This window comes from Pseudopipra pipra, chromosome 13 (genome assembly GCF_036250125.1).
Source record: "Pseudopipra pipra isolate bDixPip1 chromosome 13, bDixPip1.hap1, whole genome shotgun sequence".
Classification (NCBI taxonomy): domain Eukaryota; kingdom Metazoa; phylum Chordata; class Aves; order Passeriformes; family Pipridae; genus Pseudopipra; species Pseudopipra pipra.
Genome location: NC_087561.1, coordinates 2,177,413 through 2,203,414, shown reverse-complemented (window position 1 = coordinate 2,203,414; position 26,002 = coordinate 2,177,413). Strand labels below are relative to the sequence as shown.

The 26,002-nt window shown below is 49.3% G+C and overlaps 1 protein-coding gene across 1 annotated transcript in view; it reads right to left on the bottom strand.

Moving 5' to 3' along the window:
• Nucleotides 1-26,002, bottom strand: part of GABRE (gamma-aminobutyric acid type A receptor subunit epsilon) — a 35,987-nt gene that overhangs the window by 4,908 nt on the left and 5,077 nt on the right. Inside the window, exons 2-7 of the mRNA XM_064669609.1 lie at nt 25,497-25,645; nt 25,227-25,294; nt 6,853-7,073; nt 6,184-6,266; nt 4,436-4,573; nt 2,821-2,973 (exon numbers count right to left, since the gene is read on the bottom strand). Coding sequence (XP_064525679.1) covers nt 2,821-2,973; nt 4,436-4,573; nt 6,184-6,266; nt 6,853-7,073; nt 25,227-25,294; nt 25,497-25,645 — 812 coding nt within the window. The remainder of the gene's footprint in view (nt 1-2,820; nt 2,974-4,435; nt 4,574-6,183; nt 6,267-6,852; nt 7,074-25,226; nt 25,295-25,496; nt 25,646-26,002) is intronic.

Sequence of the window (26,002 nt, the reverse complement as noted above, 5' to 3'; positions counted from 1 at the left end):
CTTGTCCTTGGTGAAGCTGTGCTGGCTCTGTTGAATCACCTCCTGTCCTCCATGTGCCTTAGCAGAGCTTCTAGAAGGATCTGTTCCATGATCCTCGCAGGCACAGAGGGGAGGCTGACAGGTCTGTAGTTCCCAGGGTCCTCCTTTCTACCCTTTGAAAAAATGGGTGCAATGTTTCCCTTTTTCTGTCACTGCCATGACTTTTCAAGCATCGTGGAGGGTGGCTTGGCAACTACATCAGTCAATTCCCTCGGGACTCTGGGATGCACCCTGTCAGGTCCCATACACTTATGTATATTCAGGTTCCTCAGGTGGTAGGAAACCTGATCTTCTCTTGCAGTGAGAGGGACTTTGCTGGCCCAGTCCCTGTCCTGCAGTCCCTCCACTCAAGAGATGTGGAGAGAGAGGTTGTCAGTGAAGACTGAGGCAAAAAAAGTACCTCAGCAGGCTTCTTGTCTGTTGTTACCAGTTTTCCAGTCATATCCATTGGGGAGGGCACTTTCTTTGACCTTCCTTTTCTGGCTGACACACCTGTAGAAGCCCTTGTTGGTATTCTTTGCACCCACCCACACCCTGGCCTTCCTGACCCCACCCCTACACAAACTGAGCAGTGTCCCTGTACTCCTCCCAGGATACCTGTCCCACCTCCACTGCCTGTGCAGTGCCTTCTTGCTCTTTAGTTTGACCAGAAGGTCTTGACTCATCCATCCATGCTGATCTCTTCCTTTCCTGATTTCTTACACCTGGGGATTGAGAGCTTTCTATGGAAAGTGTCCTTAAAATCTGCCAGCGCTGTTCTCTCTTGTCTCTGAGGGCAGTCCCCCGAGGGGTCCTGTTGACTAACTCCTTGAAAACTTGGAGGTTTGCTTTTCTTTTTTTGCTCACTTGCTGTGATGATCATCAGGTCCACTTCCACATATCCCTCTGGTCAGGCTGTCCATTCCCTGGCTTAGGAATTTATGCCCAGTGCACTCCAGGAGTCTCCTGGATGGCCTACAGCTTGCCTTGGTGCTTCCCCAGCAGATTCTGGGGCGGTTGAAGTCCCCCACCAGGAAAAGAGCCTGTGAGCACGACTCCTCCCTTAGCTAGATCAGGAAGGCTTTGTCAATAGCCTCTCCTTGATTAGGCAGCCTGAAGTAGACACCAGTCACAGGGTTCCCTTTGTTTTCTAGGTCTCTGATTCTTACCCATAAGCTTTCAATCTGCTCGTGGCTGTTCTTCAGAGACAGCTCTTCACAATCTATCCATTTCTTGACGCAGAGGGCAAGTGGGTAGGAGGTGATAAGGAATTTCTTTTGACTTGAATGGGGCTTGGAATTGTTTTTGCAGCAGCAGTAATGCTCACAGACCTGTGATAAAGTGTCAGGAGCCAACAAAGGATTAGCTGCAGGAGTTGGTATTGTGATCTCATCCCCTGCTTTTTAGGATGTGGGGAAGAAGCAAGAACTCCACATGTTCCTCCTTCTCTAGCACTCCTCTAAATCCCCCTGCCACCCTTTCCTGGGGTCACCCCAGTGGCTCTGGGTACAAGCATGGCAAAACATTTTCATGTTTTCCTGCTATATTTGCATCAGCAGATGTGATGTGACTTCCCATACATTTGAAGTGCCAGTGGAACTGGTCCAGTTTACATTTCCCTAATGTAGCCTGGCGGGCTTGAAATGTACTGGGGATCATTTGTATTAAGTACAAACAGGGGCTGTGGAGAGAAAACATTTTTCTTCATGTGCTGAGGTCCCTTCCCACAGAGAGGGGCCCCTCTCCTGGGGAACCTTGCCTTGTTTTTTGAGGCAGCCACCATGGCTGTGTCAACTGTGCAGAACATTTTGTGTCTTGCTGTTCATTTTTTACCAGCTAAGGACTGTGGCATTCCCTCACCTCCATTGGAAACGACACTCTCCTCCTTCTCCTCTCTCCATGGGCACAAAAGAAATCAATTTTGCTGGGGGGGGGGGTTGGGGAGACATGGTCAGCATGGATGGGCTCTGAATAGCTGATGGCCCCTCCTCTCCATCCCCACAGAGAACCTGCAGGCAGGGCTGGGAACGCTACCTCCAATTAAAGGGAGAGTCAGCAGGGCTGATGGGGAGGACAGCGCTGGGAATCAGAGCTTGCTGCAAAATGCAGATACAGCCAAAGTGTATTAAAGGTTTGCAAAGGCCTCTCCAGCACCTATCAGAGCAGCACTCAATCAACAGAAGCTTTTTTTCTGCCTCAAAGAGCCACTGCAGTTTGCTGAGAAAATCTAAACAATGGGCAGAACTGTTGCCACGTCCTCTGTCCCGGGTCCTGTGGGGTGACTGACAGGAAAAGGTTGTACCTGCAGGGTTTCCACCTCCTGCCAGAGCCTGGGGCTTTGTGGATACAGCTGAGCAACTTTGCCCATTAACCCTACAACCTTCCTGTCACTGGTCCTACACTGAGGCCTTGAGAAGTCACGAGGAGATGTGGAATACACATGACAAGAGCCCTTTGGGCAGCAGTGCAATGACACAGCTCACCCCTTCCCTCTCCCTTTCAGTGCATGAAAATATCCCCTTGTCAACTTGGAAAAGGCTGTGTTCAGGTCTCAGATCAAGACATGAGAGTGTTGTGCTATCCTAAGATAATCCAGTAGTCCAAGCCAGCACAGCTGGAGATTTGGTTGAGCTTGAGAATAGTGTTACCAACAGGAAGCTGGAGGAGTGGACTATTCTCCAGTAAATTAAAAAATGCCAGAAAATGGCAAAGCTCTTTAGGAAATTTTGTACTCCAGCACTGCCAGTCTGCCAGCCTGGCAGAGTTTGACAAGCATCAGACATGCATCATCCTGTCTCTTACCCAGAGATGTCCTGGCTGGTGTAGAGTCTCTCTTGATCCAGAAGGAGACCCAGGAAAGCACAACAGTCAGGATGCAGGGAATGTAGGTCTGAATGGCAAAATAACCCATACGTCTACTTAGGTCAAAAGAAACTGTCATCACCATGTACTCCCCTGGGAAAAAACAACAGAGACAGTGGAATCAGAACACGGGGCTTCCTCAGACACAAAAATCACCAAAGTTACTGAATTCAGGGTGTTTCTGGTGAGGTTTTCTTGTTGTTTTAAGTGCCTGGCCCTCTGGTTTTGTAGCTGCCCAGATTGGTATCTTCATGTGGCTGACTGAAGAAGTTTGGTGACTCGCTGGTTTGGTGGTTAGTGGACTCTGTGGTTACCTGGCTGGCTCTGTAGCTGTCTGACTTAATGTCTGTGTGACTACTTTAAGAGCTGACTTGCTGGTTGCCCAGCTGGCTACTTGCCTGGCTGTCTATGTGGCCACCAGGCTGCATTTATACCTGCCTGGCTGTGCCTCTAAGGACACTGAAAAGCACAGTGAAAAGTTTCAGGGAAGAAACTGTAGCGAGCATTCATCTTCAGCTGATTGCTGCCAGGGTTTCTTTTCTATAGAAGCTATTGGGCTATAACAGGCTACATGGCCTGGCTTGCTAACGAACTACCTGAGCCCTGACAAAAGAGGTGTCCTTCAATCACTTCCATTGAGACTCTGGTTCTGCCCCTAAAAAAGGCATGTGGTGCTGTACAGCCTAATTGCTCGTTTGGCAACTTACAGCAGAGGTTCTTTCTCTTTTCAGGGGCTCCCAGGGAGTATTGGAAGAAAGCCACCTGACAGCTCTAGGGTTAAGATGTAAGATGAAGCTTGCAAGCAATTACCAAAAAAGAGAATTACAAACATCAAAAGGCCACGGGGTGCATTCAAGACACTTTCACTTCTTGTCCCCATTTGTGCTGCCTTTCTACCCCAGTTAGAGGCTGGCTGCCACTGTGGACAGCAGCAGCTTTGTGCAGAGTGGGAGAAGTACTACTCCTTGCTGTTCCAGAGGGCTTTAAAGTACCTCAGTCCACCTTCAGGAATCCAGAGGCTTTCTGCAGTTTTCTGCGGGAAGGGAAGGGGATGTGAGCTATTATGAGGAGGAGAGGGAGTTGAAGGGCTTCTATCACTTAGTTTCTTTACACATGCAGCCTTACCCCTGTCTCTTAAAGCACAATTCAGGTGTTCATCAGCCTGACACAAGTTTACAGAAGGAAAGATTGAGACCTGCAAGTTCTGACTTCCCCACCCCTGCTCCAATCCTAAGCATCACCCAGAGATCACATAATATGCACCTACTGCAGCAAGAGAGGATCTGAGCTCTCCCTCTTAACCCTTCAATTAGGGATTGCCTCATCCACATCAGCATTGTCACCCCACAGCTCACAGATGTCAGTGGTTCTGGTCTAATCCCGCTTTCATCTTCCCCTCACCCTTCATCTCCATCACTTCTGCTCCCTCTAGCCAAGGTCCATTGTTGTGACCTTCCTTCCCCCCACACACTCTGGAGCTGTCTGACCACTCCCTTGCCTCCCCCCAGGTCTCCAGCACACTGGTGTTTCCGTGGGCTGTCTCCCTTCACCTCACCTGCCCCAGTCCTGAGAACTTCTGAGGTGTTCCTCAGCCCCGTGAAGTCAAACTGGTAGAGCCTCCAGGTGCGCTGGTCAGAGACCTCGATGGAGTAGCGCCTCCAGCGATAGACAATCTCCTCCCGAGGGTATCCATCTGGGAAAAGGGGCACGGGCATCAGTGGAAGAGTGTGGCACGTGCCTCTACCTCAGTCACCACCCTGACCACAGGAGCATCTCCCCTGAGCTGTTTGGCAAACATGAAGCTTTCAGGCAGGTATTTCCAATGCCTCTTGTTTAGATTCCCTCAGGCATTCCCACATGCAGTGGGAGTAGGGACTGCATCTCCCCTCATGGGCTGCTTCAGATCCTGGGGATGGGAAAAGCAATGCCAGGAGCAGAGCCTTTCTAAGGACTGCACTGGTGGGAATGAGACATGAGTTGGTGTAAGAGGATTCTCTTGGTTTGAGGAAGAACTTCTCTGAGGGTGGCAGAGTGCTGGAATAAGCTGCCCATGGCAGTTGTGGAATCTCCCAGTGATTCTGGAGTCAAAACTCTGGATTCCAAACCCACCTGGATGCATTCCTGTGTAGCCTGCTCTTGTCAGGGGGGTTGTACTAGATTATCTCCAGAGGTCCCTTTTAACCCCAGCTATTCTCTGATCCTGTGACTCCACCAGCCTGAAATGTTTAAGGGTTTTAGCTCCCTGGAGCAGCATGGTGCCTCATGACTACCTTCCATTCACATGAGTACACCGTAATACAAAACTGCCAACATGGGAGGTAGCACAGCTCTGGCTGCTCTGTGTGCTCCCTGTACCTCTTGGTCTGGGAGCTGATCTGTGGAAAAGAAGGAATGCATTCTCCATGGAGAAGAAGACCTGGTCCTGCAGGCTGCAGCTTCTGCTGCCTCTGGCTTTCTTGACAAAGAAACAAGCCTACTGTGAAGCAGGGACCTACAAGAGTTCCTCAGAGGAGGATGGAGTGAGAGCTTGGCAGCTAACTAACAGTGTGTTTCTAATTATCAAATGCGTATGGTGTGTACTGTTAATTAGCAGGGAATGAGGGATGGTGGGAGACGAGGGGATGATATCTCCTCAGCATGCTGCCTCCTCTGAAGCACCTCAGAGCTCTGTGAGCTGTATCTCTTCAGTGGCAGGGGAAGCAGGAGAGACAAACCCGAGCTTGGATGATTAAGTCAGATTTCCCACCCACGCAGGAGGACAGGGATCTCTTGGTGCAGAAAGGCTCCCTGCAGAATTACCAGTGGAGATGTGCTAACATCAGCAGCCCTCTCTGCTGAAGAGTCTGGACAAGCGGTGACTGAGAGGGGAGGTCTGAGTAACCCTCCTTCCTCCTTTGCAATGGCCTTGGGTGCAGATGTTTCCAGACCTCACTCTGGGCTGTCTGGAAAGCCAGGCTGCCCCCTCAGAGAGTGGGAGAAGAGGGAGAATACAAGGAAGGACAGCTGCTGTTTGTCTAACAGAATATATCCATGTTCTGTCTAGAGTGACCAGAAGGTCAGTGAAATAATCTCCTCCAACAACTCATCCAAATTAAGGAGAAACTCAGAGGTGCTGTGAATCTGTCCCTTATGACCTCTGCTAACCCAGGGGAGGGAGGATGCTTCAGGGCTCATGAAGAAAGTCACAGAGATTAGGTGAAAAAACATAGCTGAAAGGGAGGATGGTCTCCCCAGGAGAGTATTACTCCACTGAAGTTTCTCTACTTGCCTTCTAAAACATATTTTAAAAATATGTGTACTCACAACTGGAAAAAACCAAAGGGCAGGAGTGAGTGTCCATTGGGAAATTCTGCAGCTGGAGCAGACATTCAGCCTCAATTGTCAGCCTGAGACAGGAAGAGAGAGAAAAGGAGATTTTGTGTTGGTGAAGGTGGTTTGATTCCAACACCACAATGTGACAGAGGGATTCTCGCTTCCTTGACAACTAATTTGTTGAAGATCAGTCTGTTTGCAGGAACATTCCAAACCAGCAGAAAACCAAAATATATGTTTGGACATTTTCAAAGTGAAGAAAACCATCTAATTTTCACATTCAAAAAGCCTTTTTGTTTAGTCAACTTTTCAGATTCATTTATGGAAGAGAGAATTTGTGGGAACAAAAGCCAAATGTTTATTAGCAGAATGAAATAGCTGGACTGAACAACATAACATTAATCCTTTAAAAAGGATTTTGGTTTAGGAAACCATTTGTAGTTTTGACTTTTTTTTTGAGGGTAAAATGGTTTGATTTTTTTGGAAGCTTTCGTCCTAGGAAGAGGAAGCCCATTCTGCAAGCAATACTGCGTGTGTGCTTCCATCAGCACTGGGAGGCATCTCCACTACCCTGTCCCAGGGCACCTGGAACCTCCCCTGCCTTGACCATCTCCTTGTTCCCTCACCTCAGCAGCCAGCTACGGTGCCTGCTGGATGTACCTGAGCGTGTAGAGCACTTTTCCATCGTTCCAGATGCGGAGGAGCTGGTTGGGAGTGGTTATCCAGTGGGAATCAGCCCGCTTGGAGTTCCTGAAGAAGGTGTCTGGGATCCAGATGCGGCTCACCATGTTGGTGTTCAGCGTGAGGGCCTTCAAGGTGCTGTTGAACCGCAGGCGCCGGTCGTACCACGTCTGAGCAAAGAAGATATCAATGGTGTATTCCTGTGGAACAGAAGGAAGAACAGGTCTTCCTGAGAGGGAATTCAGGCAAAGCAGAGCCCTGTCCCCTCATCTGCAGGCCCCTGTTTTGGAGTCACAGCCGTAACATTTATTTCTTAAGTCCAAGAGTGGGTGTTGGTGAGCACTGACACGTTTCCAGGATCACCTTTAGCCCACGGTCAGGACATCCATGGCACGCTTAGGAAGAGCTAAAGACTTTGTGTTTGCTGCTGGACTGAGCTGTACCATGTTTGGCCTGACCCATGCCTGGAAAACCAGGACCATACAAACAAGGGCTTGGGCTTTCTCTTGACAGACACCTCAACACTCGTGTTAAGCACGGGCATGATGTGGATGTTGGCTGAATCCAGTCCTAAGTTTAGCTACACCTTTTAAACACAGGCAGGGAAAGCTGCTCACCACCTTATCAGAGAAGGCAAGCAGACAGCTCTTTCTGTTATTTATTAGGATACAGCCCAGCTGTGCTCCACACTCCTAATTTGTACATACAGCAATAATTGTGTTGTGCATAAATCTAGTGAGAATCCATCCCTCGCTGCAGGACTCACCCTGTAAATGGTTTATATGAAAACTCAGGGCAGTCTGGGTCCCTGGGCAGATACCCCTCGCTGCAGATCAGAAAAGGAAGCTGGAGCAGGGGCTGTTATGCTCCAAGTTCTTGGTGCAACCAGTTAAAATCTTGAGTCTTTTGCAGACAGAAAAGAGAGTTTCCACCATAGTAAGGGCCTTCAGTTTTGGTGAGAGTGCATCCTAGCTCACTGATAACTGGAACTTCTGGGAGGCAGCTCCTGTCTGGGTTGGACTGGCAGTAGTCCACATCATTAGCCCACCGTTCTGCTGCTGGCTGCTGCAAGCCAATTTGCTCCTTAACCTCTTTTTCAGCCTGCCTGAGAAGGTGCTAATTAGTGCCATGCAGGAACATGTCTGGCATTCAGTAGCTGTCTGAACCAGACCCCAAATCCAGTTCCAGCAGTCCATACTGTAGACAGTCACCTGCTCCTGATAACTTGACCCTTGCTCCCTTTCACTCCTGTTGAACCCCCATGACCACTGGGGCATTGTCTCCCTCTCTCTTGTGGGCAGGGACGAACAATGCCTGACTTTGCCATCTCTCCCTCTCCTTCTCCTCCTCCCTCTATTGATTTATCTCGGTGGAATTTTTATGACTGCAGCACATCCTCCCTCCGCTGCCCTCGCTGCTGGTTCCGGGCTGGCTCCTCGAACCACGCTGTTAAAATAGAATGCAGCTCTCCCTGGGACGGCGTGTCCTGCCGGGGGCGGGCAGAGCAGGGCAGAGCACGGCTCCCCACTTCATCTTCCTCGCCCTCGCTCCGCTGTCAGCCAGCCGGGGATGAGTGATTGGCCCCAAAAACGTCCCTCGCATGGGAATGAGATCATGAGAAAGGAGCATTTGCCGTCAGATGGGACCTGGACGGGCGAGTCACTCTCCGGGCTGATGCTTCACCCCGGTGACACACAGGGATGAGCAAAGGTGACAGGGACGAGGTCCTAATGGGTGTCTAAATGGGGAAACTGGGGCAGATGCAGCACGTTCAAAGTGATGGTGTTGCCTCTACAGTTCACTCAAAACAGATGTGAGGAGGCACAGAGCAAGGACAGCAGCAGCCCTCCAAGCCAAGTGCACAGGCACGGCCACTGCCCCAGACCAGGAGGCTGGGAGAGCCCTTTCCAGCACCTGAGTGCTCTGGATCACACTGGGTACTGAGTGGAAATGGGGTATGTGGTGATGAAGACGTGGATCAGGCTGTGACACAGTGAAATAGAGCCCACAGGTGGGCAAAGAAGCATTGGCACAGCAGGGGCAAGATGGGCAGCCCGAGAAAACAACAACATATATGGGCAGAGCTGACTTTATTCTGCTTGGGGCTGTTTTCTTTTTCTTGTCAGCCACCGGGGCCAAAATAGCACAACATTTGACATATTCTCCTCCACCCCTGTACACCTTGTTTGAGTTAGTTAGTATGAGTTTACATTTCTCCTCCTGAGCAGTATCTCTGATGTAGGAGAAAGCAAACCAAAATGCAGTGATAAATCCACGTTAGATGCTACTATCAGTTTCTGACTCCTGACTGGAGTCACTGGTGAGATCTCACTTCTGGGCTGGCTGCTCAGTTAGATGTCCTGCTGTAAAGTTCAGCATTCAGGTCTGCTATAACCAATGCTAACACTTTTGGAAGAGTGGAAGGTCAGCTATCCTGGGGGTTTAGTATTTGTTGTCAAGCCCAGATTTTCAGGAGGGATCAGCATTAAAGAGCCCCTCCTGTGCCATTCATAGCCAGCCTTTGCAAAAGGTGTAGTGCACAAGTCATTCAGTCCTGAAAAATCTGAGCTGTTATTGTCACTGTCCTGTAGTTTGATCTAATTTCAGTGGCTATTATTAGCACAGCTATTCACGAGGAAGAACTTGGTAGCTGAGCTGGCTCTACATAGGGAGCCCATTGGGAAATTTTGGCATTTACAAATGTATTTTCTTTCAGAATTATCCGAGGCAACATTTATACAAAAACACTGTGGACATTGGGAGGACTTTTACCCTTCCAATTTTCTCCCTCCTCCTGCTGCGAGGAAGAGAGTGAGCAGCTGTGTGTGGCTGAGTTGCAGGCTGGGGCTAAACCACAGCAGTTCCTTCAGCACCTGTTTCTGATCAGCAGTAGGACACTGCTTAGACCCTTCCCTGGGCATTACTGAGATCCCACTTAGCTGTAGGCATCTGACCAAGGTGATTAAGACAGGAGGTGTGTGACCATGGGTTTCCTACAGTCACTGGAGAGGGGTAGGCAGTTCTGGAGGGAGATCTCAGTAAGAAGCAATCCAGGTTGTCTTCTGAAAATACCTCACACTCTTACTGACCTTGGAAGAGTCCAGGCTGATCAAGGCTGAACAGCTGAAGTTTGGCTAAAGCTGAAGATGAGCTCAGCCCCTAAAACTTTGGGCACTGTTTCTTGATCTCCTGCACCCCTGTAGTTTCTCTCTGCCCCTGACTCATTCTCAACCATCAGAAAGAGACTTCTCAATGCTTCCATTTCCCCATGTGGAAAAAAGGTTATTGTAAAATACGCCTCCACCCTTACTGTACCATCTGCTGTGCAGCACATGGAGGTTGTTAACTTCTCTGTGAAAGCACAGGCATTTTTAGTGTTTTCAGCAGAAGGAGCTAACAAAATAAGAGGAATTACTCTAACAGTTAGGCCACGCCATTTGGATCACACGTGGGGTGGCACACACATGTTGGCACGCATGCAATATCACATCAAATTTCAGTCATAAAATAATAAATCAAACTGCTCATAAGGCAAACCCTGAGGGCTGCCTGCCCTAAACACTATCACATGAGTTTATCCAATGCTAAGGGATGCCCTGCAGCGTTGCTGCTGCTAGCTGGGTGTACTCCTGTCCAACCCAGCCTTTCAGCATGTCCCTGCTGGCCCTCGGTCACTGTCATCACCTGGCACTGCTGCACATCACTGATCAGTCCTTGTTTTCCTCATGTGGGCAGCACAGATGCTGGTGGAAACACAAAACATTTAATGGAAAAAATCATGTTCTGTAAGAAGAACATTTGTGGGAAATAAGAGGATGGGGAGTTGACAGGAATGTTTCATATTGGAAGAAAAAAAATATGGAATAAGAACAAAAAGATTCTATTGCACTCCCAAACCCTTTCATTTTAAAAAGTATCACTTAAGTCAAAAGCTAGGGGATTTCTGTGTGAAAAGTAATTTCAAAGAAAGCCCCAAAATTTTCAATTCAAAAGAAAATAGGTTCAGAAATCAACCTGTGCCCAGCACAAGACAGTTGGGAGATGGCCACTGTTCTCCTTGTGTGCTGCCCTGTCATCCCAGCCTCTGCTGCTCTGCCCTCACAGATGGGGAAGCAGCCCATATTTCCAGTCAGGTTTGGCTCCAGGAACTCTACTCTAGACTAAGTTCCACCCTGAGTTCAGAGCAGATATGAGTTGGAGCTGCTTGATTTCAGAGTAACAACTTAAACTCACAGTGTTGGCATGACACACCTCGAAATCAAAAGGGTGTGTTTTCAGGTTACCTTATACACCAAATAAACACAGTTGGGCCCTCTCAAAACATCTTTTTCAAATGGCTCCAAGCAGGTTCGTGTGTTCAGTTCAGCTGATCCCTTTCAAGGGTGCATTTAGTGGGATACAGAGGAGCTGGTGCCCTGTGGTTCCTCTGTTCCACCTATGAGCTTCTTTCTCTGTGTTCTTAAGGATCTCAGCTTTCTGCCAAATGCCAAAGAGAGGAGCAAAGCCATGAATATGTCTTAGATGGTTTCCTTAATTAGGATCAAATGAAGGATTTAAATGTGCAACTTCACTTGTATTCCACAGCAACAGGAAAACCTCCAAACAAAGGTCAGGGACCTGTAAATATGTTCTTCCGTTTTCCTCTGCTGGAGAGATAGGTTAGAAAAATCCTAAATAACAGTGAGGCTGAGAGATTAATATCCTAGACAGTCACATTCTAGCTTTTATTGTTCTGATATTTGTTTTTACTCATAGAGCTCCCTTCCCTCTGCACCTCCAAGCAAATCCCTCACTGCAGTCCAGTAAAGCAGGCTGCTTTCCTGGGAAGCATGGACACCATTTCAGGTGGTCTGATGTGAATATCGTGGGTCCATGCTGTCAGTCAGAGAGCCAAGCAAGGGAAATATTGCAGGCAAACTCTTAGGGATGCTGCAATTCAGGAAAATCTCAGAAGTTGTTGGAGGAGACCCAGGCTTTGGGTGTATTTCTTTCAAGGGCTGGTAGGTCACTGTGCAGCTCGAGGTGAGCCAGGAAGCCTCTCCTTCATCTCCCTCTTCTGCAAAACAGGCTAGCACAAACATCCTCCCTTCAGACACAACTGTGTTCAGCATGTCCACACCCCCCCAGCCTTGCACAAGTGAGCATTTTCCTCTCCATGACACTCCACTCACGCTCCAACCTGCAAAGATCTCTGACAAACCCTGGGTTGCACCCAGAAGCTGGCACCATGTCCCAGTGAAAATTATAACGGTAAAAGGTCTGGAGACACTCTCAAGGCTAAGTAAATAAACTAAATAAAAAAATAATAGGATTTTAGAATAATCTTGACATCTGAATGCACAATGTCTTGCCCCCACAGCTTGTGGGCTGGCATGTGCTTCTAAGATGACATGTGCAAGCACTCTCCAAAGGCAGCAAGCAGAGATGTACCAGCTAGTGCCTGGCACTTCAGCAACTGGCTGGGCAGCACCAGGCTTCTCCCAGCTCTCCCACTCGTAGTGTGAGACACCTCGTTCATGGCTGCCTCTGTGTCCCTGCTCTGGGCGAGTTTTGTCTCTCCAACACAAAAGAGCAAAAGAATGAGAATATAAGTTTCATTCTGTTTCCAAGGTCCCCCTCTCTCAAATCAGACCCCAGAGAGCTTTCTGGGCGTGATGCTGGCGTGGCTAGGGGAGCTCACAAGGACAAGGGGAACAGAGCTCTGATGATCTGTGGTTTCAAGGTGACACACTGAACTTCCCATCTGTCTCACTTCTGCAGTGACACCAGCAGCGCTGTCCTTGTCGGAATGTCTTTCGCCTCTGCCCAGGGAATCTCAGTTGAAACAGCTTTCTTTTTATAATACAAACTTGCTATTAAAAACCATCTCCATGTCCTGTGCTCGTGCCAGGAGCTGTCAAACAAGACATGCTATTCCTGCTGCTCTGTCCATTGCAAACTCCCCAATCCCAGCTCGCTCGCCCTTGGACTCTGCAGATGGGAACTGGGCAGGGCTTTTGAAACTCTGATGGTGTCTGAGATCTCTACCTGCCCCTTCCCACACACCCCTGCTCGTGCCTGATCCTGTGAAGGTGCAAGTGGGGACATCTAAAAGGCAGGTTTTTATACTTATGACAGCCAACCATCTCAGACTTTCTTTCCCCTCAAACCCTCTCTTCTGAGATGTTCCCTTGTGCCACCATGTCCTGTATTTCAGAGATGTTATCTCCTCCCACACAACCCCAAGGTGGCTGTTGATTGCTGTGGTGCCCGTTTCATGGGAACATGGGCTGCCACATGGAGTCTGTCACCGTGAGCCCGAGGGGCACACGACCCAGATGTGTGTGTTCTAACATCTGTTAACAGTCAGTACCCCAAGGATCAAGGAAAGTCCTTGAGTCGAGACATGACATCAGCCAGACTCTGGTTTATAGAGGCACAGTCTGTCTGCACTGTCCTTGATGAGGCTATTACTGAAAAGGCAGAGATGTGGACACGGGATGCTATATGATGATGGGGCAGAAATAATTAAAGGGGAAGGTACTGAACGCTTGAATGAAGTATTATGAAAGGCACCACGGGGAAGGAACCTCCATTTAGCCTGTTTTTTTTGTCCACTCTCAGGAGAGGATATGGGTGCAAGGCCATGTGTAAGCACCTTCTAATGCAAGCAAAGATGCAGCCCAGTTACCACAAGCTCCAGAAGATGCCTGGGGCGCTTGCAGAGCAAAGCCACACTTGTCCAAAGCCTTGTTTGCACGTCACACCTCACTGCTAAATGCTTAAATGTTCCCCATGATGTTGGGACTGAAGGAAGAAGGAAGGAGGTGGGGGAAGAGAAGATGTGAGGACAGAAGCACATAGGATAACTGGAAGAGAATGCTTAGCACTTTGGACAGGTGCTCTTGTTTGTTTGTCCTTTAGGCTCATGGGGTGTTTGACGAGACAAGGAAAAATTTCCTTTGAAAGGGCTGGAAGACAAACCTTCTCACTGCATACAATTAACTCCCCAAGATCGCTCCTCCAGGATGGCTTGACAAGATGCAGACAAGAAGCTGGAATTCCTTTAATTGCACTTCCCATTCCCATGCCACCCACTGTGATTAAAATGAAACACTGGGATGGGCAATATTAGACTGGGAAAGCAGCTGCTGCTGCTCCTCTGGACCAGGCAAAGGAAGGTAGGAGGTCCCATGGATTTCCCAAGGTGTCCAGTCCCAAACACTCCTGGGCTGTCTGGGATGGTCAGCTTGTCTCCACAGAGCCTACTTTTGCCTGGAAATATCTTCTGTTCCTCCAGCTTGGACGTGCTCCTTGCCCTGTCTCTGTGTTCTTACAAACTCACTCTCCCAGGCTGCTCTATTCCCACAAGGCTGCCTGCAGGATTCTATTTAGTTCTGGAGCTGGACACTGCAGCCTCACTGCCTCTTCCCTAGGGTGGAGGTGGTACCTAAGAGAGAGGCTCTCCTCCCAAACCCTGATGCTACTCTGTCCTCCTCCCACAAAAACAGGTCTGAGAAAGTGCAGTGCAGGCAAGTCCCTGGGATGTCATCCATTGTATGGAAATGCCTGTGCTGGCCAGAAGGAAAAACACTGTATGCCTGTACAAATCCCTTTCTAATCCTCATCCTTGAGATAAGAGAAAGTTCTGCTTTCACAAAAGGGGAGGGGTTTGTCCCCTCTGCAGAGATCCTCATTCCTGACCCTGTTCTCCCTTGGCCCCAGATGAAGGAGGAGATGGGAACAGTGTACTCTGCTCCACCGACTCTTTCAAGGAAACCTGTTTCATGTTGTCTCTCATGCCCCTTTGCTGTTCTTGCCAGCTCTCTCTTCCTGCCCTGCCACTTCCTTGATGTAGCTCCTTCTCCCAGCTTCATTGTGTTTTTCCTTTCGGAGTTCTTCTTTTCAAGCCACCACAAAATCAAAGCCCAGCCCTGACGAGATTTCAAGGGAGCACCGGGCTAAGGAAAGGAAAGCAGCTGAGAGAAGACTAACCAGTTCACAGGGAAAGAACAATTTCTTTCTGCCTCCCCTGCTGGGTATTCAAAGGGCAAAACAAGCTGGAGTGCAGTTACAGAAGAGTTACCAGGCCAGCTGATTCTCCTGTCCAGGCAGACATCCACACTTTAGGCCAAGTGTGGAGGTCATTTGCTTGTCCAGCCACTGGACAAGCAAGACCTCCCAAACTCTGCTCCTGTGGGCTGCTCACTTCCCATGGCACCTGCTGGCTGTAAAAGACTCTCCTCAGAAATGAGAGTGGTTTTTTTCCCAGTGTTTTTTTTTTTTTCCAGCTCCCAACTGTTTTGTAGAGACTCTGCCTGCTGCAGATGCCTCCTTTAAAACACAGCCACTCTACCTTCCTCAGCTCCCCTGGATGACTTTAGGACATCCCTGGGGAGTGGTGAAAGAGATGAAGGCTCAGTTTTCTACACAGTGGTATAAGGAATACACTGACAGAGCGTGTGTCTCCCAGAATCAAACATAGAAAGAAACCAAACACTTTTGGCTCTTAAGCTTAGCCCAGAGTTCCCAAGCATCCTCTGCTGTTCCTTACCAAATCCCAGCACTTGGACTTGTGTTTGCCTTTTTGTCATTGCAGCAACACTGAGGTATTTTCATCCCCCCTCTTGCTGATCCAGTGAGAGAGGAGCAGTATCTAAGCAGCCCTTGGCCTCACTGCTGCAGGACTGGACTGAAGCTTGCAGCCAGTTCCACAGGAAGCTGCACCCAGAGCCACGAGCACCAGGAAGGGAGCTTGGCTCCACACAAAGGCTCACTCCCCCTTGAAATGCAAACTGACATCCCCATTCCCAGAGCTCCTTCCATCCCCCTCCTTCTTTGCAGAGACCCTTCCTTCTTTGCAGAGACCCTTCCTTCCCACACCTCCTGGTGAGATTTACTCTGCCAATCTCTCTGGCAATCTGCTCCAAGCCATGTCACCACTGTGGCTCTTTTTTGTGTTGGGGAGAACTGGAGTTCATTGCCCCTTCTCACAAGGTGCAGATTCCTCTGACAAACTAAGGCTGCAAGCTCTGGGCAGGTCTGTCAGTCTGACACTGCCAGATCATGAAAGGAAATGGTTGTCTGAATATATCGCAGGTTTCTCTGCCTTCAGCTTTTCTTTTCAAGGACAAAATGAAGAGAAGATCAGCCAGTTATTATCCTAACTTCACCCTCCTTCCCCCCTGTGGCTGTAGGAACAACAAACCTAACTCCCACAAGTTTTTCCCACTTCTCTACCCTGCTGCTTCACATCCTCTCCTTGTCCTCTTTCCACTGCTAAGGTGGCTTTGGGTGTCTGTGTAAGGAGAATGACAAAGGGCCACAGGTGAGGTGTGGGAGGTGTCACAGGTACACTGGTGAGGCTGGAGGGAGAGAGAAGCAGATCCAGGGGGACTGTCAGAAACAAGGTTTCCAACATTTGCAGAGTCCCTGCTCTAACCTCCCGAGTTCCCCAGCCACAAGGAGACAAGGTGTTCCATCACCCACACTCCAGATGTGTTTTGGTTCACACATCCCCTGTGCCTCTGCCTGGGAGGAGCCACTGTCACCGCTGGCAATTCTCCTGTTGAGCAGAGGGTTAGAGCCATTCCTGGCAGGTCAGAGACCAAAACCACAAATTCCCCCACCTCCAGTGCCCCCTACAGTCAGCATGATTCCTCTGGGGCTTTGAGGAGCTGCTGCTTTGGGAGTTGGTGGGAAATGGCTGCAGAATCCACCTGCCCACTCAGTGCTGACTGTAAGATAAGACCATATCTCCTACAAAAGACACCAGGATGGAGACACAGAGGCACCAAGGAACTGCCTGGAGGCACACAGGAGATGTGAGGGGTTGCAGGGAGGAGAAGCAAAGCCCCAGGAAGGCTCGGGCTGGCAGTATCACTGCTCCACTGCTGCTCACTTGCAATTTGTATCATGGGCAATTAAATCCTTCCTGTGCACAGAGATGGGATGCAACAGTCTGAATATTCAGCCTTTAGCACTGAGGCATGAAGAGGTCTGTGAAGCATATTGACTGGGGTCACCCACAGCCACTGAATTCTGAGAAATGGTCTCCATTTTGTAACACATTTATAGCATGCAGATTCCACATCAGCCTTTTAGGGGAAATGGTAGAACGGCTTCATCTGGGGATGAAGGAAATAAACAGAACTGATTTCTACCGAAAAAAAATGAAGTTTTGTTGAAAATAAATTAAACTAGTCAACACCTAAAATGAATTACCTCTACCTTACAATTTCATTCAGAAACTTCTCTTTCTTTAGTAAGCTAACAAAGTATTTTCTTTTGCCCTTATCTATTTGATGTACTTCACTTTGACGTTTATTTTCAAATACTCATTTTCATGCTTTACTTACAGGACAGAATTTATCACCATATGAAAAGCAAATCAAAACAATCTGGCGATATTAAATATAAATGTTTTGATCGTCCCTAAACCCATTTTTCCTCAGAAACGCTGAAGAATTTTGGCTCTTTTTCCCAAGAGGGAGGGGAGAATGAGGCCTCCTCCCCTTCAGTGCCGGCTGTTCACCCTAGACCAGAAACCATGGCCTCTGACCAGCTCTTTGACTTGGTTCTCACACACCTGAAATATCCCATCCTCTCCTGCAGAGACATCCAAAGCCTTCAGTTCACATAAATCAGCTCTGCCTTAAAAATAATTCAGCCCACTGAGTGACAACTATTGGTACAGCTCAGAGTCTATATCTTTCAAATTTGACACAACGGCGCTTTCCCTTTGACTTGGAAGAATCAATTTAATGAGGTTCAGAGCACAGACCAGTGACTGCATCACACACGTGTTTCCTGGCCTGTCCATGAGCACACATGGAGAAGCAGGACTGTTGGGGATCTGCAGAGCAGCTCCAATAGCAGAGGGGGTGGGGGGGGCGAAGGTTCAGTGCCCCTGTGCCCAGCTCACCACCCTCCAGAATTTTGGGTGAAGCCCAAGCAGAACTGGCCAAGCTCATTCTGCTTACTCACCATAACTCCCCTCCAACAAGTTTAGTTTAGGTTGGACATAGGGAAGAAGTTCTTTACAGAGAGAGTGATGAGACATTGGAATGGGCTGCCCAGGGAGGGGGTGAAGTCACCATCCCTGGAGGTGTTTAAGCAGAGCCTGGATGTGGCATCAGTGCCATGGGCTGGGTGACAAGGTGGGGTTGGGGTAAAGATTGGACTCGATGATCTCAGAGGTTGTTTCCAACCCGGTTCATTCTGTGAGTTCTGTGGTTGTGGTGGAACCAGCTGCAGCCACGCTTCACTTTGTGAAATGCAGCTCCAGCAGCTCCAAGCCCACATCTCCCAGGCACATCCCCACCAGTGCCATGGGCAAGGCTGCATTCCCACCATCCAGCAACTGCAGCCTGTGGATCACAGCAAAGCCCCTTGTAGTGCCCTGTCAACCTGTGAGCAAGCTGGTAGCTGCCAGGGTGCCCTGGGACATCCCTCCACCCTGGTCAGGGCCCCAGTTCCCTGGTTACTGGAAAACGATCATCATGGCCTATTAACACACAAAAAGCCCAATTGCTGGCAGACACCTCTGGAAAGGGAGACCAGATGCAGCTGCTGCAGTCCCAAACTGTGTTAGGAAGGTTTTCTGGGGGTAAGGGTGGGGAATTACAGGTTGCAATGCTCTCAGGTCAGGTACAGTGAGCACATCTGCTCCTTGGGAAGCACCTACAGTAAGCAGCCTTTCCAGGCTGCCTGCAGGAGTTCAGGGCAAACAAAACACCCTCTGCATTCAGCCCAGCTGAAGAAATCTGAGTTTTTTCCAAAGGCTGGCACAAAATGAATGGGGGATTGAGCCATTCCTGCCAGCAGAAGGCCGGAAATCAGATCTGTGAAGGAATTTACAAGAGCTGCTTACTTCTTTACGAATGTTGATTTATCCCGCACAGCCCGAGGGCCAGAGGCTGCCCGAGCTGTGGCTGTGGGAAGCACCTGAGTGCCAGGAGTGAAGCTGCAGTTAAAAAACCCTTCAGTGCAGCCACATTCTGCCTCCTCCGAGCACGGATGTTAATTAACTTTGGGGCTTTGCTCTCCAGAGATGTCTCTGAGGAAAAAGCACATTCTCTGCCCCCAGGAGGCCACTGTCCGGATTTTCATATTTTATTTAGCTCCAAGTTTTCGAGGCAAACCCCCAGCTTTTCCCTGATATCTGACTCCTCGTGTTTTCTGCACAGCCTACAAATAAAATACCGACGTGGATGTCACACAGAAAATATCTGGAGGGGATTACTCTATGTTCTGGATAGTAAAAGGAGCTGGTTGAATTATTCATAGTGAATAAATCAGCCCTTTTCCATTTTGGAAGCAAACTTTGACCCTTCTGGAAGCTCTTGGGTTCAGGATGGGAGTAACTTATTTATTTCATTAGACTTTTTGTTGCAGTTCATGATTTGTCCCACAAGTCACACGTGGTTGGTGTGATTCCTCAGTGGCCTCATGGGGTTTTTTTCGTAAGGCACTGACAAATACTGGCTACAGGACAGCCTCTGCCCTTCCCCGTGTTCCTGACCTCACTGCTGTGCAAACACGATTATCTACGTGATGAACAGTCCCTCTCCCAGCACTTGGACGCACAGGAATGGGCTCAGGTGACCATTCCTGAACGTCAAGGAATCAAGAGCTGTGAGAACTCTCCAAGCACATGAGTATTTGTGAAGACGTTATAAATGCACCACCAGCTCCTGCGGCACCGAGCCATCACTCAGGCACGGAAAATAACAGCCTGAAAAAGCACTGGGGCCCTCAGTGAGCAATACCCATTTCCCAGCACTTTAAATTTCTATGATACACGTCTTTATCGGGGACCAAAACCCGACTTAGCTCATTACATGAGCGTGTCCTGTGAAACCTCACCAGATTTATGCTGATGCCCAACTCTCACTGCACACAGGGCAGGCCAAGGAGAGCACACTATCCTTGGCAGAGCATTGCAGCTTGCTTCAGGCACTGCAATCTACCCTAGAAGTGGGTGCATCTGGGCTATTGCCTCCTAGACAGATGATTTGTGAAGCATTTTTAAGTCCTTTCAGTTGAGAAGTGCTGTGCAACCGCTGGAGTCTATTATTATCAGGGAAGAAGGGGGGAGGTAGCAAATTTGCTTTACCTATAGGCTTATCTTGTGCTCCAGAGGAACATAGTCAAGCATTTTAAGCAGTGTGCCATTTTCAATTCATTTCCTTCCTACTTATTCCAGAGCAGCCAAAGCTAAGTATAATCAAGACTTAAGTGTTCCTCAGAGCCAGACAATTATTACCGGTCTTGGTTTCCCCGTCTATTAAGGAGAAACCAAGATATTAACCCAAGCCTTGCAGTGGGACACCAGGGCTGTAACCCTGCAGCTCTCACACCGACTGCCTTCCAACAAAGCACAGCCTCCACTCCTCGGGATGTGGCTTCGCTTCCGATGCCTCCAGCTGGCTCAGGGCTCTCTGCAAGGGTGGCTTAGCCCTGCTTGCCCAGCTCCTCTCTTGGGGACCTCTGCCCCTGCTGCTGGGGTAGCTCAGCTGTTCACAAGCAGCTGCTGCCTCGCTGCACACCCTGATAATGTGGCATTGACGGGGGTTTCACTCCAAGAGCCACCACTCGGCAGCTCGGCCACCCGCGGCTCTGAGTGGGGAGAAGCAACCCTGGGAAGAGGGCTGTGCAGACAGCCACGGCCTCTCTGCCCCACTGAGGCTCCCCATGAGCAAAGACAAAATGCCTCAGGTCCCCAGGGTGGCTTTGCCACATCAGCCCCCTTCCTAACCACTGCTCCTTGCCAGCTTTAACTTTGACAGCCAAACCTCCCTCCCTGCCTCCTCGGGATTTACATGAAAGCAGTCAGTGGGGAGTTCTCTTCATTCATGCTGGGGCTTATACTTCTAAATTATAAAGTGTGTCAAATGAGGATTTAATTTATATTTAACAAGACAATGTTTGTAAATTAATTATTCATCAGCTGATAACAAATAAACATTTCCCTCTTCCCTCCCTCCCCCTTTTTCACAGTGTGTTCACAAATGCACCATACATGCAAATCTATTAAATCACTTCTGCAGTACTCCAGATGTGGGAAAATATGTTCTTTGTCCTCAATTTCATTAGTGTGTTGCATGGTAACTAATGTAGCCAGGCACAGCACTAGGAATTCAATAATGTGAAGCATCTCCTTCCTAAAGAGGTAAGGGGGAAATAGTCAACACTTGTGTTTGGACACATCACCCTCTTCAGGTTCCAGCCCCCCACTCATAGGCAGAGATAAGAAAATAATTTGCTGTAATAATTGAGACGGGAGCTCAGCCCTACCCCTGTAAATCACAGGCACTTCAGAGGCAGCAGAATCCCGACCCTGGTGAATAATGGAGGCCAATTTTGCTCTTTCCATCTTTATTATCATTAAGTAATGAGATTGAGGTGGTGTACAACCCCAGCAGACGAGCTGTCATCATGTTTTGCTACAGAATTTGGCACACAAGAGCATCTCCTCACATGTACCAAAGAGAGGAATCTCCAGCATCTAAACTAGCCCTTGCTGCACTGCCTCTGGTCCCAGATGCCAGAAGCAGGTAACCAAGGCAGGTCCCTGGATGAGTGGCATGTCCCCAGTCACTTTGGCCAGGAGGCTACCACAGTGTTTGGGCTGTGTTCTCAGTGTCCAGCTCCTCGAGCCTCACGCTTGGTTTTGGGCAAGAAAGGAAGAAAAGGACATTGAGCTCTGACCTCTGGGAGGAATCTGAAAAGCTCTGGGCAGGATTTGCTCCATCCCCAAGCCCAGAACAGAAGCACTTTCTCACCCATGCTGGCTCTCATGGACACTTCACGGGCATCCTCAGGACTGAAAGACCTTCAGCCCCAATAGTTGGCACCTGCTTTACTACTACAGCATCATTTCCTGAGAGTTAAGCATCCCTAAAGGAAAGTGATCCAGAGCTCTAGGTGCCCTTGACACCAGTTAAAGCTATAATCTATAGCAATAAAGCCATTACAAAACAAAACCAGGAGCAAATCCCTCCAGCAAACAACCAGTCAGCGAAAAATTTGAACCCAAAGTCTCCTCCTTCGGTCCATGTTGCCACAGCCCTCCCTGGCACCTCTTCCCGCAAACATGCTCAGAGAACCAAGGTGGGGCTTTGCACCAGGCTCAGCTTAGTGATAAGCCAAGGACACCTAAACACTGTCCATGTTAATGGGAATCTAATTGGGCATCCAGGTCCATGACACAGCTTGGAAAGCTGCAGCACTGTGGGTGATAACTCATTTGGCTGGAGGGGCTGCTGGCCGGCGCTCAGCGGCAGCCGGCAGCTCTGGAAGGGCTTGTGGCCGAGTGCATCCTTTCCCTGATGGTGTAAACACAGCTTCCCACCACCCTGAGAGCCACCACGTGTCCCTGTCCCACCCAAAGACAGGTTCACGGGGCTGGGGAGGAAATCCCAGTCCATGCATCGACTGGAATAAACAGCCATGGGACCTGATGGTCCCACCTCTCCCCCTCAGCCCATTCTCTTTCAACCAAGCCCTGTCCCATTTCTTATCATTTAACCATCTTCTAGCTCTCTTTCTGGTTACTGCCACATTTTGGCTGGCAGAACACAGAGGGTCTTTTCCCCAGGGAGGAGAAAATGTAAAATTTGCTCAGCTACCTAAATGAGAAACAAGACTGCCGCTCTCGTCTACAAAAGATACCAGGAAATCACTTTACATTTCTTCCCGCTCCAAACCTGCCCACCTTCTGCTGACTCCTGAATGTTAATGTTATTTATGACAAATGATTGATGAGGGAGATGCAGAATTCACACCCAGCACAGGGCATTTTCGAATCACCTATTCATTTTTAAGGACCGGAATCAGTTTTGTATCCTGACATGATTTATCATTTGGAGGTTGAGCAGCGGCGACGCAGGGCCAGCTTCCAAGCCCTGACAGAGCATCACCAGGATGAAGACAGCAGTAAGTCATTAACCCTTTGAGGTGTGAGCAGAAGATCACTGGAGACCAGTATTCAAACTATGTTGCTGAAGCTGGAGCCTTCTATTCCACCAGCGTGCCAGGCCATCCTAGAGCCTTCAGCTTCACATGCACAGACCACGCTGGTCCAAGCTAATAGCCACAGCAATGCTGTTGTATTTCTTAAAAGCAGAACTAAGCTTTTGTCTTCTACACAGCCTGTCTACATGAGAGAGGAATATTTACGCAAGACACTGTCACTGCAATGCACCTAAAAGAGATCAGTGGGACATTTCCCCTCCAGTGGACCTCCCAGCCTACACAAGCCTCTGTATCTGTGGCAGAGAGAAATGTCACCATGGGCTCAACAGAGATCTAGCTCTGAGACAAATTCTGATTCCCTTCCCTTGGAAATGTGCATTTCCTCAGGTTGCTTATGGGAAAAAGGCAAGATGAGGCACATGGGATGGGCCTGACAGCTGGCAGAAAGCAGAGCTTCTCAGGCTGGGAGAAGCTGTGTCAAAAGGGGCAAAGTGGGAGTGACATGTCCCCAGCAAAGACAGTCTATCATGTTTGATGCCAGCCTGAAGCTCCTGTACCTGAAGCCATATATGGTTGGTATTAGCCCAGTGGATCCAAAATACTGAAAGACTGGGATGGATGGACGTACGTTCTCACATACCTATCACCATGGCATAAGCTGTGTTTCTTAGGAAACCAGCCTAGCAGCAGTGCCTGGTATGCCTGTTTAGAAGGAAAAATGCACTCTGGATGCAGACTGGATTTTATAAACCACTCTCTACTGCTACCACCTGCGTGGCTATGCAGTGTTCCTGTGACAGCGAGGAGAGCAGAGCGGAGCTTCCAGCAGGGATGAGAAGGGGTAAAGATGAGGAGGAAAGAGAAGGAAATGAGGGGGATGTACACTGTGGTTTTCCCTGTTTTTTTTGGCATATCCTTGGGCAGTGCAAAGCACGTAGAACAGCCACCTCTAACATGACTCTCATGCTCTCCCTGCAGGCACAGCAGTGGCTGGGGAGGTGAGTACACCCTGCCCCTGCACTGCTGCTCTCGCTTCACCGCGGCTTCATGTCCACACACCCACGTGGGATGGAGGAGCTCGTGGTACCTGCTGGCAGCCAGGGATGACATCCACACGGCTCGGGGTGTGGTTCTTCTCCTGGAGACCGGGCACACTGGCACAAAGCAAGGAAATTTTCAGCCTTGAGGCCGCCCCTGCTGGGCCTCCTGATGGTGCCCTCGCCGTGTGAGCGAGCGCCCAGCCAGGTGCCCATCTGGTGGCTCGTGAGCAGCTGCTTCAAAATGCTCTTTGGAGTAGAAGTGGTGCTGCAGCTACAGTGCCATTCCTCCATCCCCAGAGGGGTTTGTTCAGTGGAAATTTTGTACTTCGGAAACTAAAAATAACATGCCCATCTTGGGAACTTTTTTTTTTTTTCAGTTTAAGGGGGCTGGTTTTGTTCCTGCTTTGTTTTGCATTGAGAGGGACAAGAAAAGCCTAATTGTCCTGGCTGTACCTCTCCTTTGTCCTTTCCACCCCACTGCCCAGTGGACCAAAGAAGTCTTTCAAAACCTGACAGCAGTCAGTTTTTTTCCTTGCTGAAAAAGAGAAAAAACCCAACCTCTCAGAGAAAATAAAAATAATAATAATAATAACAATAATAATGTAAGTTTCCTGTGAAAAATAAATAATCAACAGTTGATATCCAGTGCATGGCCTGAAGGCTCTCCAGATCAACGACTGTCTCTGTTAAGTGTATCCACAGCTCCCAGTACAGCTGGGTCCTGAGACATGAGGAGAAATCATCACAGTTTTGGTGGTATCACTCTAAGGTGCTACATTACAAAGAGGAGACACTGGACCTGAGGCACTCTGCTTTCTCCTTCCCCAGCACCACATGCCAGGCCTGGACACCCAAGTTTCACACCACCAGACCACTGCCATGGAAACCATCTCCAGGTACCTATCTCAGTCCTCCTGGAAGCACATTGCCCCTTCTTCTGCCACCACTGCCCTGGCTCAACCAGGGTGGCACAACTTGCCCCGAGTATCCTGGTGCCCACACACTTCCCAGGGAGCAGATGGCAAAGCCAGCAGGCAGAGATGTCTGTCAACACAGTGCCAGGGGAGATCAAAGAGCATCATCATCCTTCTCTCTGAACTCATGAGCATGGTATAAGGTTGCTGAGCTCACCCAGGGCCCTCGAGGACTTTGCTCCTAACCAGTGATAGTGGTTAAGTCTTTCTGGCCACCGGCGGGTCACAACACCTCTTCCCAAGGGAGGGGAAACCTCTTCTCATGACAACAGCACCTTCACACCACATCTGGCCAGCACAACACAACCAGCAGGGCTGGGCCAGCCCCCTGCCACACTCAGCTGTGGTGACACCCCGACCCTGCAGCGACGCGAGCACTCACCATCTGGATGACAGACACCGGCCCGATGCTGTTCACATATATATCCACATCAATGAACGTGGGCTTGACTGCAAAGAAAATAAAATAGGGCTGAGTAAGCTGGGGCCGGGATCATTTGCAGAGGGCTGAGGACAAGGGGAGCATCTGGGACCAGCACGACTCTACCGCCCCAAAAATCACAACTACAGCAGTCACAAAAGCACAGGAAACACAAGACACAGCTGGGCCAGGCACCACCCCTGGCCATAGGGAACCTCAGGGGACACTTACTGCCAATGTCGGGCCTCAGCTTGTTGTCATAGTTCTTCAGCAGCGAGTTGAGGATCTGTGTGGCATCAGTCTCCTGTGCCTTGGGGGTGAGGACCCAGGTTTTATTGATGCTGAGGTAATCGTAATCGTATTCCTCTGTGCTCTCACACCTGGAGTGGAGATACAAAGAGACAGAGACGTGGCTGTGGAAGCTCCCTGGTGCTCTGTGGGAGCAGGGGCACAGCTGTGTTTTGGAGATACTAAGGGAGAAGGATGCAGGGCAGCTAAAAGGCAGAGCATAAGGAGCTCAGGGATCTCCTCTCGGCCACACTTGCTAAGACACAACTCACCTGGCACCTTTGCTCACTTCAAGGTCCCCAGACATGCAGGGGCCTTATCACCAGTGGTAAAGACTAGCAGGCATGGGGTGCTCCACATCTTCCTCAGCTTTCTTTGGAGACACACCACTCAGCCCCGAGGTGTGGGAACCAGTCCCTGCTCTTCGCTGCCTTCCTGCTCATCCCATT